Below are 21,202 nucleotides of genomic sequence, written 5' to 3'. Positions count from 1 at the left end.
CGCCTCTGGGGTGGGAGCCTGACATTAGTGCAGCCGCCTCTGGGGTGGGAGCCTGACATTAGTGCAGCGTCTCTGGGGTGGGATCCTGACATTAGTGCAGCCGCCTCTGGGGTGGGAACCTGACATTAGTGCAGCTGCCTTTGTATTGCGCTGCGTAATATGTGGTCATGTTATTATTAAGTAATAATAATAATAGTTATATCGGTTATCTGCACAACCCCTAAACCAGAACTCTCTCTCTCTGTCTCTCCGCAGAGGAAACCACCTTCGAGGCGGGCGTAAAAGTCCAAATTCACAGCCAGTCCGAGCCACCCTTCATCCAGGAACTGGGCTTCGGCGTGGCCCCCGGATTCCAGACCTTCGTGGCCACTCAGGAGCAAAGGGTACGTGGCATTCATTCATTTAGTGGAGCGTCACGTTCACATCTCAGAGGAGACCTTTGTCTGGTATCGGCTTTGACATAGGACCTTCTCTATGTGTCCTCATAAGGTAGTGGACTGGTCAGCGAGGTCTAGGAGGTGGTGGTGGGATGTCAGTGGTGGTTATTGGGCAGGTGTTCTCGGGTCGTGGCCTGGAGTTGCCGGTCTAAGGGTCTCCTCCCAGGTGGATACAGTTTGGGAACAACTGAGCCATTTTGGGTGGTGAACCTCCATGTTGAGGATGGAACTCCACCAGCTTGGGCGCCATGCAGGTCCGGCTTCCCTTACTCCCCTTGCTGTTGTAGTTAAATAAAGCTGAGGCCATGTGTACCCAATATATGATGTTGGCGCGGTTGTAGGAAGTGTAGAGGAAGCGGGGGGGAGTTGAAGGTCCAAGGGTCCGCCCATGAGACTTTCGTGAGGAATCTTATCACAACGTACAGTAGGCACAGAAGGGAGGGCCGCCATGTTGGTCCTTTTCTCCGTGTAGTAACACAGAAGGGAGGAGGGGGTACGATATCTTGTATTTGGCCAACAAGCAAGTAGTGACCCTACTGGATCTCTCCCCATGGTACTGAAGGTCGATGAGTGAGTGGGATTCATATGAAGCTCCCAGCAGTGGTAATGCCAAGGCTGGTGGGTCACTGTGCTGGTCCTTCGATCCATGATGTAACACAGGAGGGAGAGGGAGCAGGGGGTACGATACCTTTTTTTGGACCAACAAGTAGTGACCCTACTGGAGCTCTCTCCGTGGTACTGGAGCTCTCTCCGTGGTACTGACGGTCGGTGAGTGGGATTCCTACGAAGCTCACATCAGTGGTAAAGCAAAGAAGGGAGGGGGGCATCGCTGGTCTTGTCTTCCATGATGTAACACCGGAGGGAGAGGGAGGAGGGGGTCTGATACCTTTTAATGGACCAACAAGTAGTTGGTATGTTACAAGCTTTCCAACCTCTCGGGGTCCTTCACCGGGGAGTCCCGATGTCGACTTTCTGCTCTTTCCACAAGATGGGTCAAGGTGTCTTCTAAGGATAAAGAAATAGTTCTTCACTCACCTTCTGTACTTGATGCTTCCTACGTGTGCGTCCGTTTCTCTGCGAGCGCTGATCCGACACAGGTTGTATGGAAGGGTGATCACACGTCCCGATTTCTCCCGTTTTCTCGACATCGTTCAAATGTTTTTTTTCTTTTTTACCGTTTTCCCGGGTTGGGACTCGCGCGAGACGCTTAAAACCTGTCAAAGTAGATAGCGCACGTTTTTTTAATGCGATCGATCGGATCTGAGAGTAAACATGGGAAATAAATCGGTAAAATCGAATGGGGCGATTTGTTCGTGTAAATCACATCGTCCTTTTGCCACGCGCGGGAGTTTGAGTTAAGTGAGGAAACGGAAATAGATCAATAATACCGCAGAAATTATTAGATTACTGTATATATTATTATTATTATTATTATTATTATTATATAGGGGAAATTATTAGTTTATATATTATTATTATTATTATTATTATTATATAGGGGAAATTATTAGATTATATATTATTATTATATAGGGGAAATTATTAGATTATTTATTATTATTATAAAGGGGAAATTATTAGATTATATATTATTATTATTATACAGGGGAAATTATTAGATTATATATTATTATTATACAGGGGAAATTATTAGATTATATATGATTATTATATAGGGGAAATTATTAGATTATATATTATTATTATACAGGGGAAATTATTACATTATGATTATTATTATATAGGGGAAATTATTAGATTATATATTATTATTATATAGGGGAAATTATTAGATTATATATTATTATTATATAGGGGAAATTATTAGACACAAACCATTATAATATTAATTTTTAAGCGATGTCATTTGTTTTTATAAAAAAAAAATTTTTTTTAATGTGTCCCAGTTTTTACTTTGAAAATCTGGTCTCCCTGGTTGTACCTCATGGCACCTCTGGGGTTATATGCTCTTTAAAGAGCAACCCCAGCAATATCCTACATGTGTGTCCTGTAGTATTCGATAATAATTACTTTTTATTCAACTCTTAATGCAATTATTGAGTTTTAATACACTGAGCATCCTTTGATTTCTACCGCAAGATTTAGCCAAACTCCCCGGCAGTGTGAGACCTTTGCCACACTTTCCTGTTTGGGATAAGTTGTTGCCAACGTTCCCAGCTGTTTGAGCTGCAAACTGCAACAATAGACAATGTTACCTTACTAACATAGGAATACATTGTAGCTGCTGAGTTACACTGACTGAAGGGATTGAGCTGAAACTGAAAGGCTGCCATTTAGTGAACCCCGGGGGAAGCAGGCTCTTTGCTTATCGATCATTGGAGATCTTAATCGATCGGCAGAATCAGCCATTAGTTCTCAACAGAAAGTAATCAAAGGCTGTGTCTATTAAAGCAAAAAAAAACTAAATATATATATATATTGTTGTTTTAGTGCTGCTGGAACTGCTTCTCTTAAACCTTTTCCGTGTGTGATATTGGTATATTATTTTTATAGCTGACAGGGAGAGCGTAAAAACCCCGCTCCGGGAAACGAAGCCCTGGGGCGTAATGAGTATTCGGCTGCAAGCGTTCCATCATCTGAGTATTACGGGTGTCATTACTCCTCGGGGGGGTTTAAATGGCTCGCAAATGACTCCTGTCTGCCGCTGATTGATGCTCCTCGCTGGGTTTCGGAAGGCGCTGGCTGGGGGGGGGGGAGGGGGAGGATTATCAGGTGGCTGTTCCCTCGCCTGCCGCCGTAATGAGGCTGGAAAATTCATTTCAAGCTCACCCGGGCCTCCCCCGGCCTTTTATTTGTAGCGTACGCGCCGGTTTATAAGCCTCTCCGCGTCCTCCGCGGCAAAACGCGTCGGGGGCCCTCGGGTGGCCGCGAGTCACCCGAGATGTCGTCTTACTTGACAGGAGGTAGGAGTCACCAACTCACCGTTATGTCCCGCGTCGGACGGGCGGGCGGGGGTTGACGATCGTCGGTGCCATCTTGACATACGGCGTCGGTCCCAGGTCTCGAGGCGCCCGTTAAGTCCGCGCTGCTAACGGAAACCGGCGACGGACATTATGTGAAAGCTAATTATATACAAAAGCTACGGCCGCGGTATATCTCGTTATCTGGCGTGTTTCCGGTGGCGCCGCCTCGGTAACACGCGCGTTGAGACGGTCTTACCCCAAGGTGGGGGTTACGCCCGTCTAGGGCCTGAAACGCGAGCGAGAACCAATATTTCACGGTCCGGGTGAGAGTGACGCCATCTTTAGGTATGACATGACGTGCGCTTCACAGCAGTAATACACGTGTAATGTATGTATGTATGTATGTATGTATGTATGTATGTATGTATGTATGTATGTATGTATGTATATCTTTATATAGCGCCATTAATGTACATAGCGCGTCACAGCAGTAATACACGTGTAATGTATGTATGTATGTATGTATGTATGTATGTATGTATGTATGTATGTATATCTTTATATAGCGCCATTAATGTACATAGCGCGTCACAGCAGTAATACACGTGTAATGTATGTATGTATGTATGTATGTATGTGTGTATGTATGTATGTATGTATGTATGTATGTATGTATGTATGTGTGTGTGTATGTATGTATGTATGTATGTATGTATGTATGTGTGTATGTATGTATGTATGTATGTGTGTATGTATGTATGTATGTATGTATGTATGTATGTATGTATGTGTGTATGTATGTATGTATGTATGTATGTATGTATGTATGTATGTATGTGTGTATGTATGTATGTATGTATGTATATCTTTATATAGCGCCATTACTGTACATAGCGCGTCACAGCAGTAATACACGTGACATAATATAAATAACACATAATACAAATAACACATAATGGGAATAAGTGCTTCAGACATAAAAATGAACATTTAGGAAGAGGAGTCCCTGCCCCGAGGAGCTTACAGTCTAATTGGTAGGCAGGGAGAACGTACAGAGACAGTAGGAGGGAGTTCTGGTAAGTGCGTCTGCAGGGGGCCAAGGTTTATGTATCATGTGTTCAGAATATCCACAGTGCTATTCATATGCTTCTTTAAGCAAGTGTGTTTTGCTGTGGGTCTTAAGGTGGGTCTTAAAGGTGGATAGAGAGGGTGCTAGTCCCTTAACGGAGCTTGGTTTCGGGGGTGCAGCACCGTGGCTTCTCATTAGCACTAACGCCACACTCCTAGTTAACTCAATGCCTGGTCCTGCCGAAAACAGGGCTTCCCACTGCCTTCGAAGATCTCCCCGTTACCACGTCACGCAGGTGCGCGCACCTCTGCGGACGCGGCCCTGCGACGCTTAACAAGTTGGCCTTCTAACTAAGATCAGGGGCGCAGCGCTGCGTTCCTCTGCCGTCCGTAGATTAGACTGTGAGCTCTTGGGCGCAGGGGGTTTGTCCTGCTGTGCATAGCCAGCTCTGCCCGTCTTTCTTGCAGAAGGGAATCGTCAGGAGAAACTGAGAGCAAAGGTGGGGATGGTGCCGACCCTGTGCGCCGATCACACTTCTGCTTGTCCCAAAAGCTGACGCACCCCCCCCCCCTCCTCTCCTCTCACACATCAGTAGAGCAGCTGCCCTCCCATAGCCCAGAATGACATGAGACATTTAGCCCGGCTGATGAAACCCGGCACTTTGCCAGACGCGCCGTCTCTCTGCCTGTCACGATTGTGCTCGCCACAAACCGGGACCGGACCGCGTGGCTGAGGTGGGGTTGTATAAGCACCAACCTTAGACCGCGCAGGCAGATCCGGATTGCGCAGTTCGTAGTCGTACGTAGCAGGGTCGGGACTGGAGAAGGTAGCATCATCAGTGGACAAGCCATGGTCAGGACAGGAGAGATCAGGGTAACCATTATTCAAGCAGGAGTTCGGCAACAGGTGATCAGAAGTTCCCCGCTTCAGCTTAGGAGCGTGAGAGTGGGTTCTGCGCGTGCGGCGACCATGGCCCATGGTACTGCTTCCAGGAAGGGATAGGCAGACCGGAGTGGGCACACCGCCAGGCAGCACTGGTAAACCAGTGCTTCAGCGCAAGAGTCCAGAGTGGGCCTGTGCAAGGAGAGAGAGAGCTACAGACCTCAGGACTCGTAGACCGGCCTCTACAGGGAAGGAGAGCCGACCTCAGGAAACTGGAAGCTGAAGTACGCTGAAGCACAGGAGACAGGAACAGGCCGCTGCGTGCGACTAGCAGCCGGCCTCAGGAAACAGGGATCTGAAGTAACATGAAGAGTACTCCGCTTCAGCACAGGAACAGGCCGCTGCATGAGCCTAGCAGCCGGCCTCAGGATACATAGGATAATCAGGAAATACAGGCCCCTGCATGAAGACTAGCAGCAGGCCTCAGGAACTAGGGAATAACAACTAGAGAGGTTAATACATACACAGACAAGCCAAGGGCTTATGGCAGAACACTTGTGACATCCAGGAAGGACTATGCTCGGCAGGGAGCATTGTGGGAAGGCAGTACTTAAAGGTCAGTAAACCAATAGCAGAAGGAGCGTGTGACAGTATTGCTTTGGTGAGTGAATCCCGGCTGCAGTAAATATCAGGGGAAGTGCTCCAGGACTGCACAGGTCTGCAAGGTAAGGCAACAGCAAACCGAGGAGCGGATTCCTTACACTGCCCAAACAAGCCAGCGCCTTCTCCCTCCCTGCGGGCGCGTCCTCTCCGATGTACGCTCTGTCTGTCTTTGTGAGACAGAGGAGATGAGGGAACGGATTCCGCGGGCGACGCTTTCCGAGGCCGGCGGCAAACACACCTTCCCAACGCTGGGCAACACTTTAACCCCGCTGACTCTCTTTGACGAGAGCGAATGCAGATTCACGGCATCGAACCGTGGCCCCAAACTGCACGCCAAAAGGTTTGTGCATCATGAAGGTGGTCCGCGCCGACGCATTTCTCGTCAAACAAAGGGCTGCAGTATTTTGTTTTCGGGAAGCGCAACATATTAGTGAATTTCAACTGAAGTGGAATTTGTCGCTAGGTATTCGGCGCTTACAACAACAAAAAAGTGACTGGCGCCGCCTACCAGGTGACGGAGGAAAGCGACGCGGAGAACCGGCAGGAGAAGTCACGCCACCCGCGCGTTTCTTAATCCCCGGGCCTGCGCCGGTATGCAAAGGTAAACCCCCCCCCCACACTGTAACTCCTCCCGCGCGTTCCGTAAATCCCGCGTCTTGTCGCAGGCAGGCGCGGACGTCCCCCGGTGAATGCCCCGCGCTAATAATGGGCTTCGATAGACCCCTCTCCCTGACTGTTTTCTGTGCTGGTGGGTGGGGGGGGGTGAGGGGGTGGGGGGGGGAGGAGGGAGGGGGGGATAGATCCGCAGACGGGAGAGAAACCAGGGACCAGATCCATAGAGACCCGGTTACTCCGGTTACTCCGGTTACTCCAGTTACTCCGGGCCGTTACCTGAACCGGGGACAGACTTTCTGTTCCCGGAGGTTAACGCGCGGGGGGTGAGGGGGGCACTGCCGTCCTCAAGGAGCCACCAACAGGTCAGGTTTTCAGGATATCCCTGCTTCAGCACAGGTGGCTCAATCAGCCCCAGCTTCAGCATAGGTGGCTCAATCAGCCCCTGCTTCAGCACAGGTGGCTCAATCAGCCCCTGCTTCAGCACAGGTGGCTCAATCAGCCCCTGCTTCAGCACAGGTGGCTCAATCAGTCCCAGCTTCAGCACAGGTGGCTCAATCAGCCCCTGCTTCAGCACAGGTGGCTCAATCAGCCCCTGCTTCAGCACAGGTGGCTCAATCAGCCCCTGCTTCAGCACAGGTGGCTCAATCAGCCCCTGCTTCAGCACAGGTGGCTCAATCAGTCCCAGCTTCAGCACAGGTGGCTCAATCAGCCCCTGCTTCAGCACAGGTGGCTCAATGAGCCCCTGCTTCAGCACAGGTGGCTCAATCAGTCCCAGCTTCAGCACAGGTGGCTCAATCAGCCCCTGCTTCAGCACAGGTGGCTGAATCGGTGGCTTGGTCGAAGATGTCCTGAAGACCTGGCGGCCCCTTGAGGACGGGCGTCAGCCCCCTGATGAAGGTCTCGTTACGTCACACCACGGAGCGCTTGGTGGATCTCGGCGCCCGCTGTCTCGCTCGTCTCTGCGCCATCGCGTCCCGCGCATGGCGCTCCAGCCGTTATTGAACCCCGATCCCTGCGGATTATACGTCACCCAACAAGGACTCTTCGCAGACTGGGCGTCGGGTGAGAATGGCGTCTCCCCCGCGTATCGCTCGGCTCCCAGAGACATCGGCTGGGGGGGTCGGCGCCCACGTCCCCCGACGGGATTCAGGCATGGAAGCGCGGCCTGCGGAAGGGCTCGGAGTGAGGGTGCTGGGCCCGCAGAGCCCGCCCGTGCCCGTGCTCCTGGCCTCCTTCCATCTCTGCAAGGGATTCTGGGAGTTGTACTCCGGCTCCCGATTGGATGATAGGGAGACGGCAAGAACACAAGTCCCAGAATCCCTTGAGGGAAAGCGCCGGGTAAAGGATGGCAAATGGGATCAGCCGGTCAGTGCCGAGGCTTCCAGGGCTGTTATCCCTCATTACAGAGGAATTGCCCACTGCCCACTGCCCCTCTCTCTGCCTCCTGCACCCACTGCCCTCTCTCTGCCTCCTGCACCCACTGCCCTCTGCCCCTCTCTCTGCCTCCTGCACTCACTGCCCTCTCTCTGCCTCCTGCACCACTGCCCTCTGCCCCTCTCTCTGCCTCCTGCACCCACTGCCCTCTCTCTGCCTCCTGCACCCACTGCCCTCTCTCTGCCTCCTGCACCCACTGCCCACCTCTCTGCCTCCTGCACCCACTGCCCTCTCTCTCTCTCTGCCTCCTGCACCCACTGCCCTCTCTCTCTCTCTCTGCCTCCTGCACCCACTGCCCACCTCTCTGCCTGCTGCACCCACTGCCCTCGTCTCTCTCTCTGCCTCCTGCACCCACTGCCCTCTCTCTGCCTCCTGCACCCACTGCCCTCTCTCTGCCTCCTGCCCCCACTGCCCTCTCTCTGCCTCTTGCACCCACTGCCCTCTCTCTGCCTCCTGCACCCACTGCCTCTCTCTGCCTCCTGCCCCCCCTGCCCTCTCTCTGCCTCCTGCACCCACTGCCCCTCTCTCTCTGACTCCTGCACCCAAAGCCCACTGCCCCTTTCTCCCTCCTGCACCCACTGCCCTCTCTCTCTGCCTCCTGTACTCACTGCCCTCTCTCTGCCTCCTGCACCCACTGCCCTCTCTCTCTCCTGCACCCACTGCCCTCTCTCTGCCTCCTGCACCCACTGCCCCTCTCTCTGCCTCCTGCACCCCACTGCCCTCTCTCTGCCTCCTGCACCCACTGCCCTCTTCTCTGCCTCCTGCACCCACTGCCCACCTCTCTGCCTCCTGCACCACTGCCCTCTCTCTCTCTCTGCCTCCTGCACCCACTGCCCTCTCTCTCTCTCTGCCTCCTGCACCCACTGCCCACCTCTCTGCCTCCTGCACCCACTGCCCTCTCTCTCTCTCTGCCTCCTGCACCCACTCTGCCTCCTGCCCCACTGCCCTCTCTCTGCCCTGCCCCCCTGCCCTCTCCCTCTTGCACCCACTGCCCTCTCTCTGCCTCCTGCACCCACTGGCGCTCTCTCTGCCTCCTGCCCCCACTGCACTCTCTCTGCCTCCTGCACCCACTGCCCTCTCTCTCTGACTCCTGCACCCACTGCCCTCTGCCCTTTCTCCCTCCTGCACCCACTGCCCTCTCTCTGCCTCCTGCACCCTACTGCCCCTCTCTCTCTGCCTCCTGCACCCACTGCCCTCTCTCTGCTTCCTGCACCCACTGCCCTCTCTCTGCCTCCTGCACCCACTGCCCTCTCTCTGCCTTCTGCACCCACTGCCCTCTCTCTGCCTCCTGCACACACTGCCCTCTCTCTCTGCTTCCTGCACCCACAGCCTCTCTCTGCTTCCTGCACCCACTGCCCTCTGCCTCCTGCACCACTGCCCTCTCTCTGCCTTCCTGCACCCACTGCCCTCTCTCTGCCTCCTGCACCCACTGCCCTCTCTCTGCCTTCTGCACCCACTGCCCTCTCTCTGCCTCCTGCACCTCACTGCCCTCTCTCTCTGCTTCCTGCACCCACTGCCTCTCTCTGCTTCCTGCACCCACTGCCCTCTGCCTCCTGCACCCACTGCCCCTCTCTCTGCCTCCTGCACCCACTGCCCTCTCTCTGCCTCCTGCACCCACTGCCCTCTCTCTGCCTCCTGCACCCACTGCCCTCTCTCTGCCTCCTGCACCCACTGCCCTCTCTCTGCCTCCTGCCCCCCACTGCCCTCTCTCTGCACTCCTGCACCCACTGCCCCTCTCTCTGACTCCTGCACCCACTGCCCTCTGCCCCTTTCTCCCTCCTGCACCCACTGCCCTCTCTCTGCTCCTGCACCCACTGCCCCTCTCTCTCTGCCTCCTGCACCCACTGCCCTCTCTCTGCCTCCTGCACCCACTGCCCTCTCTCTGCCTCCTGCACCCACTGCCCTCTCTCTATGCCTCCTGCACCCACTGCCCTCTCTCTGCCTCCTGCACCCACTGCCCTCTCTCCTGCCTCCTGCACACACTGCCCTCTCTCTCTGCTTCCTGCACCCACTGCCCTCTCTCTGCTTCCTGCACCCACTGCCCTCTGCCCCTTTCTCCCTCCTGCACCCACTGCCCTCTCTCTGCGTCCTGCACCCACTGCCCCTCTCTCTCTGCTCCTGCACCCACTGCCCTCTCTCTCCCCTCCTGCGCCCTCTGCCTCTCTGCCTCCTGCACCCACTGCCCTCTCGCTCTCTGCCTCCTGCACCCACTGCCCTCTCTCTGCCTCCTGCACACACTGCCCTCTCTCTCTGCTTCCTGCACCCACTGCCCTCTCTCTGCTTCCTGCACCCACTGCCCTCTGCCCCTTTCTCCCTCCTGCACCCACTGCCCTCTCTCTGCGTCCTGCACCCACTGCCCCTCTCTCTCTGCCTCCTGCACCCACTGCCCTCTCTCTCCCCCTCCTGCGCCCTCTGCCTCTCTGCCTCCTGCACCCACTGCCCTCTCGCTCTCTGCCTCCTGCGCCCACTGCCTCTCTTCTGCCTCCTGCACCCACTGCCCTCTCTCTCTGCTCCTGCACACACTGCCCTCTCTCTCTGCTTCCTGCACCCACTGCCCTCTCTCTGCCTCCTGCACCCACTGCCCTCTCTCTCTGCCTCCTGCACCCACTGCCCCTCTCCTCTGCCTCCTGCACACACCCGCCCTCTCTCTCTCTCCCTCCTGCACCCACTGCCCTCTCTCTCTGCCTCCTGCACCACTGCCCCTCTCTCTGCCTCCTGCACCCACTGCCCTCTCTCTCTCTCTGACTCCTGCACCCACTGCCCTCTCTCTGCCTCCTGCACCCACTGCCCTCTCTCTCTGCCTCCTGCACCCACTGCCCCTCTCTCTGCCTCCTGCACCCACTGCCCTCTCCTCTGCCTCTGCAACACCTGCCCCTCTCTGCCTCCTGCACACACCGCCCTCTCTCTCTCTCCTGCACCCACTGCCCTCTGCCCTTCTCCCTGCACCCACTGCCCTCTCTCTGCCTCCTGCCTGCTCCCTCTGCCCCTCTCTCTCTGCCTCTTGCACCCACTGCCCTCTCCTCTCTGCCTCCTGCACCCACTGCCCTCTCTCTGCCTCCTGCACCTACTGCCCCTCTCTCTGCCTCCTGCACCCACTGCCCTCTCTCTCTGCCTCCTGCACCCACTGCCCTCTCTCTCTCTCTGCCTCCTGCACCCACTGCCCTCTCTCTCTCTCCCTCCTGCACCCACTGCCCTCTCTCTGCCTCCTGCACCCACTGCCCCTCTCTCTGCCACCTGCACCCACTGCCCTCTCTCTCTCTCTCTGACTCCTGCACCCACTGCCCTCTCTCTGCCTCCTGCACCCACTGCCCTCTCTCTCTGCCTCCTGCACCCACTGCCCCTCTCCCTGCCTCCTGCACCCACTGCCCCTCTCTCTCTGCCTCCTGCACCCACTGCCTCTCTCTGCCTCCTGCACCCACTGCCCTCTCTCTCTCTCTCTGCCTCCTGCACCCACTGCCCTCTTTCTTCTCCCTCCTGCACCCACTGCCCTCTCTCTCTCCCTCCCTGCACCCACTGCCCTCTCTCTCTCTGCCTTCTGCACCACTGCCCTCTGCCTCTCTCCCTCCTGCACCCACTGCCCTCTCTCTCTGCCTCCTGCACCCACTGCCCTCTCTCTCTCTCTCCTGCACCCACTGCCCTCTCTCCCTCCTGCACCCACTGCCCTCTCTCTTTCTATCTCTGCTTCCTGCACCCACTGCCCTCTCTCTCTCTCTCTCTGCCTCCTGTGCTCTCTCTCTCGCACCACTGCCCTCTCTCTCTCTCTCTCTCTCTCTCTGCCTCCTGTGCTCTTTCTCTCGCACCCACTGCCCTCTCTCTCTCTGCCTCCTGTGCTCTCTCTCTCTCGCAAACACTGCCCTCTCTCTCTCTGCCTCCTGTGCTCTCTCTCTCGCACCCACTGCCCTCTCTCTCTCTGCCTCCTGTGCTCTCTCTCCTGCACTCACTGCCCTCTCTCTCTCTCTGCCTCCTGTGCTCTCTCTCTCCTCCTGTACCCACTGCCCCTCTCTCTCTCTGCCTCCTGTGCTCTCTTTCTCTTCCTGCACCCACTGCCCTCTCTCTCTCTGCCTCCTGTGCTCTCTCTCTCTCCTGCACCCACTGCCCTCTCTCTCTCTCCTCTCTCTCTCTCTCTCTCTCTCTCTCTCTCTCTCTCTCTCTCTCTCTCTCTCTCTCTCTCTCTCTCTCTCTCTCTCTCTCACACTCTCTCTCTCTCTCTCTCTCTCTCCCTCCTGCACCCACTGCCCTCTGCCTCTCTCTGCCCTCTCTCTCTCTCTGCCTCCTGTGCTCTCTCTCTCGCACCCACTGCCCCCTCTCTCTCTGCCTCCTGTGCTCTCTCTCTCGCACCCACTGCCCCCCTCTCTCTCTCTCTTTCTCTCTCCTGCACCCACTGCCCCCCTCTCTCTCTCATGCACCCACTGCTCTATGCACCCACTGCTTGCTCTCTCTCTCTCCTGCACCCACTGCCCCTCTCTGCCTCCTGCACCCACTGCCCCCCTCTCTCTCTCTCATGCACCCACTGCCCCTCTCTCCCTCCTGCCCCCTCTCTTGGTGTATCTTCAGACGGGGCACAGATATATTCTGAGTGTCCCTTCTGTAAGCTGAATCCCTTATTAGATCCCAATAAACATTCTGCTCCCCGGCTCCCGCGGCCTGGTCTCCTGCCCGGATCCTCTCCGTGTGCCACACGCTGCTCCTTAACCAGCTCGTGTCTCGGCTAGTGCTGCCCGTGCTCTCTGCACCTCGCAGTTACGACCTCCCGGGCTCCACCACAGGGTTCCGAGAACTTGAGATGGAACACGCCTCGATTACTTCCCTTCCATCCCCGGTCACGGTGGGAAACCACGTCCACGTCCCAGCCCATCTCCCCGGGCCGCTGAATTATGCATGAAACGAATCCATTACCTCGAATTTAATTGCAGACGCGGGGACGAGGGCAGAGGGGGGGGGGCGGGGGAGGGGGGGGGGTGTCAAATCCATCTACCGCATGGCGTGACAAGCAGAAATCCCCCCAACGGGGCTTCCTATTTCCATAACGCCGGACGCGCCTGTCACTCTGCATTTCCCGCCGTCTGAGAAAAGCGTCGCGTTGGCGCCAACGGGAGCGTGCTCACCCCCACATCGAGACACGTTAGGAAAAAGTCTTAGATTGCAAGCTCTGCGGGGGAAGGGGACCCCTTTTTTTCCGACACACCCCACCCCACTTGGATGGGCAGGTCCTGATATATTCCGGCGATGACCAGTCCACCAGGAGACACCTTCCTCCCTCTTCCACGGTCAAGAGATGTGTTGGCAGTGTAGGGTGTGCAGTAAAGGGCTGACGTTGGTTGGCCAACCAATTGGCCGATGACCCTCACGTAGGAGAAGAGTAACGGAGAGTATCTGACCCGCAGAGTGTGTCTGGCTGGACGTGGCGTTGTTGGGTTTCTTTGGGGCTTTTGTTGTTTTCATGAGGTCGCTCCCCGATATTACACCTATGGAGAGATAGGTATGTAGACACGGGCGAGTGTTTTGGGGGGTCGGATGTTGATGGGCCGGTTCTTAGGCGGATCAATGTCGACAAAAGCGATATGCGGTTTGCCAGTGAAAAAATAATAATAATATTACCAACACATTGCGGATTCAGTGATCCGGTGGGGACTCTTACACACGCTGCGGATTCAGTGATCCGGTGGGGACTCTTACACACGCTGCGGATTCAGTGATCCGGTGGCGGACTCTTACACACGCTGCGGATTCAGTGATCTGGTGGGGACTCTTACACACGCTGCGGATTCAGTGATCCGGTGGGGACTCTTACACTCTGCGGATTCAGTGATCCGGTGGGAACTCTTACACATGCTGCGGATTCAGTGATCCGGTGGGGACTCTTACACAGGCTGCGGATTCAGTGATCCGGTGGGGACTCTTACACACGCTGCGGATTCAGTGATACGGTGGGGACTCTTACACAAGCGCTGCGGATTCAGTGATCCGGTGGCGGACTCTTACACTCTGCGGATTCAGTGATCCGGTGGGAACTCTTACACATGCTGCGGATTCAGTGATACGGTGGGGACTCTTACACACGCTGCGGATTCAGTGATCCGGTGGGGACTCTTACACACGCTGCGGATTCAGTGATCCGGTGGGGACTCTTACACACGCTGCGGATTCAGTGATCCGGTGGGGACTCTTACACACGCTGCGGATTCAGTGATCGGTGGGGACTCTTACACACACTGCGGATTCAGTGATCCGGTGGGGACTCTAACACACGCTGCGGATTCAGTGATCCGGTGGGGACTCTTACACACGCTGCGGATTCAGTGATCCTGGTGGCGGACTCTTACACACGCTGCGGATTCAGTGATCTGGTGGGGACTCTTACACACGCTGCGGATTCAGTGATCTGGTGGGGACTCTTACACACGCTGCGGATTCAGTGATCCGGTGGGGACTCTTACACTCTGCGGATTCAGTGATCCGGTGGGAACTCTTACACATGCTGCGGATTCAGTGATCCGGTGGGGACTCTTACACAGGCTGCGGATTCAGTGATCCGGTGGGGACTCTTACACACGCTGCGGATTCAGTGATACGGTGGGGACTCTTACACTCTGCGGATTCAGTGATCCGGTGGGGACTCTTACACACGCTGCAGATTCAGTGATCTGGTGGGAACTCTTACACACGCTGCGGATTCAGTGATACGGTGGGGACTCTTACACGCGCTGCAGATTCAGTGATCTGGTGGGAACTCTTACACACGCTGCGGATTCAGTGATACGGTGGGGACTCTTACACACGCTGCGGATTCAGTGATCTGGTGGGGACTCTTACACACGCTGCAGATTCAGTGATCCGGTGGGGACTCTTACACACGCTGCGGATTCAGTGATCCGGTGGGGACTCTTACACACGCTGCGGATTCAGTGATCCGGTGGGGACTCTTACACACGCTGCGGATTCAGTGATCCGGTGGGGACTCTTACACACGCTGCGGATTCAGTGATCCGGTGGGGACTCTTACACACGCTGCGGAATCCAGACGCAGGGGAGGAGAGGGGACAGATAACAGGGAGGGGGGGGGGCAGGAGAGGGGACAGATAATAGGGAGGGGGGTGGGCAGGAGAGGGGACAGATAATAGGGAGGGGGGAGGGGGGGCTGCACTGAGGCCGGGGGGGGGGGGAGGAGAGAAACGCTGCGGGTCTCCGGTCGGGTTATGCAGAGAACGTTTCCCAGTCTGTGAATGTGTCATTCCCCCTCGCTCTGAGCAGTGTGTATCTGTATTATACACAGAGCAGCGTGTGTATCTGTATTATACACAGAGCAGCGTGTGTATCTGTATTATACACAGAGCAGCGTGTGTATCTGTATTATACACAGAGCAGTGTGTATCTGTATTATACACAGAGCAGCGTGTGTATCTGTATTATACACAGAGCAGCGTGTGTATCTGTATTATACACAGAGCAGCGTGTGTGTCTGTATTATACGCAGAGCAGCGTGTGTATCTGTATTATACGCAGAGCAGCGTGTGTATCTGTATTATACGCAGAGCAGCGTGTGTATCTGTATTATACGCAGAGCAGCGTGTGTATCTGTATTATACACAGAGCAGCGTGTGTATCTGTATTATACACAGAGCAGCGTGTGTATCTGTATTATACACAGAGCAGCGTGTGTATCTGTATTATACACAGAGCAGCGTGTGTGTCTGTATTATACGCAGAGCAGCGTGTGTATCTGTATTATACGCAGAGCAGCGTGTGTATCTGTATTATACGCAGAGCAGCGTGTGTATCTGTATTATACGCAGAGCAGCGTGTGTGTCTGTATTATACGCAGAGCAGCGTGTGTATCTGTATTATACGCAGAGCAGCGTGTGTATCTGTATTATATGCAGAGCAGCGTGTGTATCTCGTATTATATGCCAGAGCAGCGTGTATCTGTATTATACACAGAGCAGCGCGTGTATCTGTATTATACACAGAGCAGCGTGTATCTGTATTATACACAGAGCAGCGTGTGTATCTGTATTATACGCAGAGCAGCGTGTGTATCTGTATTATACACAGAGCAGCGTGTGTATCTGTATTATACGCAGAGCAGCGTTTGTATCTGTATTATACACAGAGCAGCGTGTGTATCTGTATTATACCCTCCCAGTCCCTATCTGCAGGGCTGGGAGGATAAGCCTCTTTCGAACCTATAACCCCAAAGTCCAAATAGTAAATAGATAACTGTGAGCAGGGGGCTCTTTCTGTCTCTGGGTCGGTGTCTGTTGGGGGGGGGGTACCCTCTGGCGGGTTCCAGGGTCCGCTGCACCCTGGATGTAGATGGTCTGGTTTGAGGGTCTCTTGCTGGCAGCACAGTCCCTCTGTGCTCGAGAGAACTGTTCCTGTGAGTCTCTTGCAGGCAGCACAGTCCCTCTGTGCTCAGGAGAACTGTTCCTGTGAGTCTCTTGCAGGCAGCACAGTCCCTCTGTGCTCAGGAGAACTGTTCGTGTCTTGCTGGTAGCACAGTCCCTCTGTGCTCAGGAGAACTGTTCCTGTGAGTCTCTTGCAGGCAGCACAGTCCCTCTGTGCTCAGGAGAACTGTTCCTGTGAGTCTCTTGCAGGCAGCACAGTCCCTCTGTGCTCAGGAGAACTGTTCCTGTGCGTCTCTTGCAGGCAGCACAGTCCCTCTGTGCTCAGGAGAACTGTTCCTGTCTCTAGCAGGCAGCACAGTCCCTCTGTGCTCAGGAGAACTGTTCCTGTGCGTCTCTTGCAGGCAGCACAGTCCCTCTGTGCTCAGGAGAACTGTTCCTGTGCGTCTCTTGCAGGCAGCACAGTCCCTCTGTGCTCAGGAGAACTGTTCCTGTGAGTCTCTTGCAGGCAGCACAGTCCCTCTGTGCTCAAGGGAACTGTTCCTGTGAGCCTCTTGCAGGCAGCACAGTCCCTCTGTGCTCAAGGGAACTGTTCCCGTGAGCCTCTTGCTGGCAGCACAGTCCCTCTGTGCTCAGGAGAACTGTCCCTGTGCGTCTCTTGCAGGCAGCACAGTCCCTCTGTGCTCAGGAGAACTGTTCCTGTGCGTCTCTTGCGGGCAGCACAGTCCCTCTGTGCTCAGGAGAACTGTTCCTGTGCGTCTCTAGCAGGCAGCACAGTCCCTCTGTGCTCAGGAGAACTGTTCCTGTGCGTCTCTTGCAGGCAGCACAGTCCCTCTGTGCTCAGGAGAACTGTTCCTGTGCGTCTCTTGCAGGCAGCACTGTCCCTCTGTGCTCAGGAGAACTGTTCCTGTGAGTCTCTTGCAAGCAGCAGAGTCCCTCTGTGCTCAAGGGAACTGTTCCTGTGAGTCTCTTGCAGGCAGCACAGTCCCTCTGTGCTCAGGAGAACTGTTCCTGTGAGTCTCTTGCAGGCAGCACAGTCCCTCTGTGCTCAGGAGAACTGTTCCTGTGCGTCTCTTGCAGGCAGCACAGTCCCTCTGTGCTCAGGAGAACTGTTCCTGTGCGTCTCTAGCAGGCAGCACAGTCCCTCTGTGCTCAGCAGAACTGTTCCTGTGCGTCTCTTGCAGGCAGCACAGTCCCTCTGTGCTCAGGAGAACTGTTCCTGTGAGTCTCTTGCAGGCAGCACAGTCCCTCTGTGCTCAGGAGAACTGTTCCTGTGCATCTCTTGCAGGCAGCACAGTCCCTCTGTGCTCAGGAGAACTGTTCCTGTGCGTCTCTTGCAGGCCGCACAGTCCCTCTGTGCTCAGGAGAACTGTTCCTGTGCATCTCTTGCAGGCAGCACAGTCCCTCTGTGCTCAAGGGAACTGTTCCTGTCTCTTGCAGGCAGCACAGTCCCTCTGTGCTCAGGAGAACTGTTCCTGTGCATCTCTTGCAGGCAACACAGTCCCTCTGTGCTCAGGAGAACTGTTCCTGTGAGTCTCTTGCAGGCAGCACAGTCCCTCTGTGCTCAGGAGAACTGTTCCTGTGCATCTCTTGCAGGCAGCACAGTCCCTCTGTGCTCAGGAGAACTGTTCCTGTGCGTCTCTTGCAGGCAGCACAGTCCCTCTGTGCTCAAGGGAACTGTTCCTGTGAGTCTCTTGCAGGCAGCACAGTCCCTCTGTGCTCAGGAGAACTGTTCCTGTGCGTCTCTTGCAGGCAGCACAGTCCCTCTGTGCTCAGGAGAACTGTTCCTGTGAGTCTCTTGCAGGCAGCACAGTCCCTCTGTGCTCAGGAGAACTGTTCCTGTGCGTCTCTTGCAGGCAGCACAGTCCCTCTGTGCTCAGGAGAACTGTTCCTGTGAGTCTCTTGCAGGCAGCACAGTCCCTCTGTGCTCAAGGGAACTGTTCCTGTGAGCCTCTTGCAGGCAGCACAGTCCCTCTGTGCTCAAGGGAACTGTTCCTGTGAGCCTCTTGCTGGCAGCACAGTCCCTCTGTGCTCAGGAGAACTGTCCCCTGTGCGTCTCTTGCAGGCAGCACAGTCCCTCTGTGCTCAGGAGAACTGTTCCTGTGCGTCTCTTGCGGGCAGCACAGTCCCTCTGTGCTCAGGAGAACTGTTCCTGTGCGTCTCTAGCAGGCAGCACAGTCCCTCTGTGCTCAGGAGAACTGTTCCTGTGCGTCTCTTGCAGGCAGCACAGTCCCTCTGTGCTCAGGAGAACTGTTCCTGTGAGTCTCTTGCAGGCAGCACAGTCCCTCTGTGCTCAGGAGAACTGTTCCTGTGCGTCTCTTGCAGGCAGCACAGTCCCTCTGTGCTCAGGAGAACTGTTCCTGTGAGTCTCTTGCAGGCAGCACAGTCCCTCTGTGCTCAGGAGAACTGTTCCTGTGCATCTCTTGCAGGCAGCACTGTCCCTCTGTGCTCAGGAGAACTGTTCCTGTGAGTCTCTTGCAGGCAGCAGAGTCCCTCTGTGCTCAAGGGAACTGTTCCTGTGAGTCTCTTGCAGGCAGCACAGTCCCTCTGTGCTCAGGAGAACTGTTCCTGTGAGTCTCTTGCAGGCAGCACAGTCCCTCTGTGCTCAGGAGAACTGTTCCTGTGCGTCTCTTGCAGGCAGCACAGTCCCTCTGTGCTCAGGAGAACTGTTCCTGTGCGTCTCTAGCAGGCAGCACAGTCCCTCTGTGCTCAGGAGAACTGTTCCTGTGCATCTCTTGCAGGCCGCACAGTCCCTCTGTGCTCAGGAGAACTGTTCCTGTGCATCTCTTGCAGGCAGCACAGTCCCTCTGTGCTCAGGAGAACTGTTCCTGTCTCTTGCAGGCAGCACAGTCCCTCTGTGCTCAGGAGAACTGTTCCTGTGCGTCTCTTGCAGGCAGCACTGTCCCTCTCTGCTCAGGAGAACTGTTCCTGTGAGTCTCTTGCAGGCAGCACAGTCCCTCTGTGCTCAGGGGAACTGTTCCTGTGAGTCTCTTGCGGGCAGCACAGTCCCTCTGTGCTCAGGAGAACTGTTCCTGTCTCTTGCTGGCAGCACAGTCCCTCTGTGCTCAGGAGAACTGTTCCTGTGCGTCTTTTGCAGGCAGCACAGTCCCTCTGTGCTCAGGAGAACTGTTCCTGTGAGTCTCTTGCAGGCAGCACAGTCCCTCTCCTGTGCTTCTCTTGCAGGCAGCACAGTCCCTCTGTGCTCAGGAGAACTGTTCCTGTGAGTCTCTTGCAGGCAGCACAGTCCCTCTGTGCTCAGGGGAACTGTTCCTGTGAGTCTCTTGCGGGCAGCACAGTCCCTCTGTGCTCAGGAGAACTGTTCCTGTCTCTTGCTGGCAGCACAGTCCCTCTGTGCTCAGGAGAACTGTTCCTGTGCGTCTTTTGCAGGCAGCACAGTCCCTCTGTGCTCAGGAGAACTGTTCCTGTACGTCTTTTGCTGGCAGCACAGTCCCTCTGTGCTCAGGAGAACTGCTCCTGTGCTTCTCTTGCAGGCAGCACAGTCCCTCTGTGCTCAGGAGAACTGTTCCTGTGAGTCTCTTTCTGGCAGCACAGTCCCTCTGTGCTCAGGAGAACTGTTCCTGTGCGTCTCTTGCAGGCAGCACAGTCCCTCTGTGCTCAGGAGAACTGTTCCTGTGCGTCTCTTGCTGGCAGCACAGTCCCTCTGTGCTCAGGAGAACAGCTCCTGTGCTTCTCTTGCAGGCAGCACTGTCCCTCTGTGCTCAGGAGAACTGTTCCTGTGCATCTCTTGCAGGCAGCACAGTCCCTCTGTGCTCAGGAGAACTGTTCCTGTGCGTCTCTTGCAGGCAGCACAGTCCCTCTGTGCTCAGGAGAACTGTTCCTGTGCATCTCTTGCTGGCAGCACAGTCCCTCTGTGCTCAGGAGAACTGTTCCTGTGAGTCTCTTGCAGGCAGCACGGTCCCTCTGTGCTCAGGAGAACTGTTCCTGTGAGTCTCTTCCTGGTAGCACAGTCCCTCTGTGCTCAGGAGAACTGTTCCTGTGCGTCTCTTGCAGGCAGCACAATCCCTCTGTGCTCGAGAGAACTGTCCCTGTGTGTCTCTTGCAGGCAGCACAGTCCCTCTGTGCTCAGGAGAACTGTTCCTGTGCGTCTCTTGCAGGCAGCACAGTCCCTCTGTGCTCAGGAGAACTGTTCCTGTGCGTCCCTTGAAGGCAGCACAGTCCCTCTGTGCTCAGGAGAACTGTTCCTGTGCGTCTCTTGCAGGCAGCACAGTCCCTCTGTGCTCAAGAGAACTGTTCCTGTGAGTCTCTTGCTGGCAGCACAGTCCCTCTGTGCTCAGGAGAACTGTTCCTGTGCGTCTCTTGCAGGCAGCACAGTCCCTCTGTGCTCAGGAGAACTGTTCCTGTGAGTCTCTTGCAGGCAGCACAGTCCCTCTGTGCTCAGGAGAACTGTTCCTGTGCGTCTCTTGCAGGCAGCACAGTCCCTCTGTGCTCAGGAGAACTGTTCCTGTGAGTCTCTTGCGGGCAGCACAGCCCCTCTGTGCTCAAGGGAACTGTTCCTGTGAGCCTCTTGCAGGCAGCACAGTCCCTCTGTGCTCAGGAGAACTGTTCCTGTCTCTTGCTGGCAGCACAGTCCCTCTGTGCTCAGGAGAACTGTTCCTGTGAGTCTCTTGCAGGCAGCACAGTCCCTCTGTGCTCAAGGGAACTGTTCTTGTGCATCTCTTGCAGGCAGCACAGTCCCTCTGTGCTCAGGAGAACTGTTCCTGTGCGTCTCTTTCTGGCAGCACAGTCCCTCTGTGCTCAGGAGAACTGTTCCTGTGCGTCTCTTGCAGGCAGCACAGTCCCTCTGTGCTCGAGAGAACTGTTCCTGTGCGTCTCTTG

The 21,202-nt window shown here is 55.4% G+C and overlaps 1 protein-coding gene across 1 annotated transcript in view; it reads left to right on the top strand.

The window, feature by feature from the left end:
* Window positions 1–229: 229 nt before the first annotated feature.
* The window catches only part of LOC142483133 (acid-sensing ion channel 2-like), a gene marked incomplete at its 5' end in the record, with an annotated part of 91,427 nt that continues 70,454 nt past the window's right edge, over window positions 230–21,202 (top strand). Inside the window, 1 exon segment of the mRNA XM_075583194.1 lies at window positions 230–383. Coding sequence (XP_075439309.1) covers window positions 230–383 — 154 coding nt within the window.

The sequence above is a fragment of the Ascaphus truei genome, unplaced genomic scaffold (genome assembly GCF_040206685.1).
Source record: "Ascaphus truei isolate aAscTru1 unplaced genomic scaffold, aAscTru1.hap1 HAP1_SCAFFOLD_298, whole genome shotgun sequence".
Taxonomy (NCBI): Eukaryota; Metazoa; Chordata; class Amphibia; order Anura; family Ascaphidae; genus Ascaphus; species Ascaphus truei.
The sequence above is the reverse complement of the archived record's forward strand: the minus strand, read 5'-3'. Positions and strand labels throughout refer to the sequence as shown.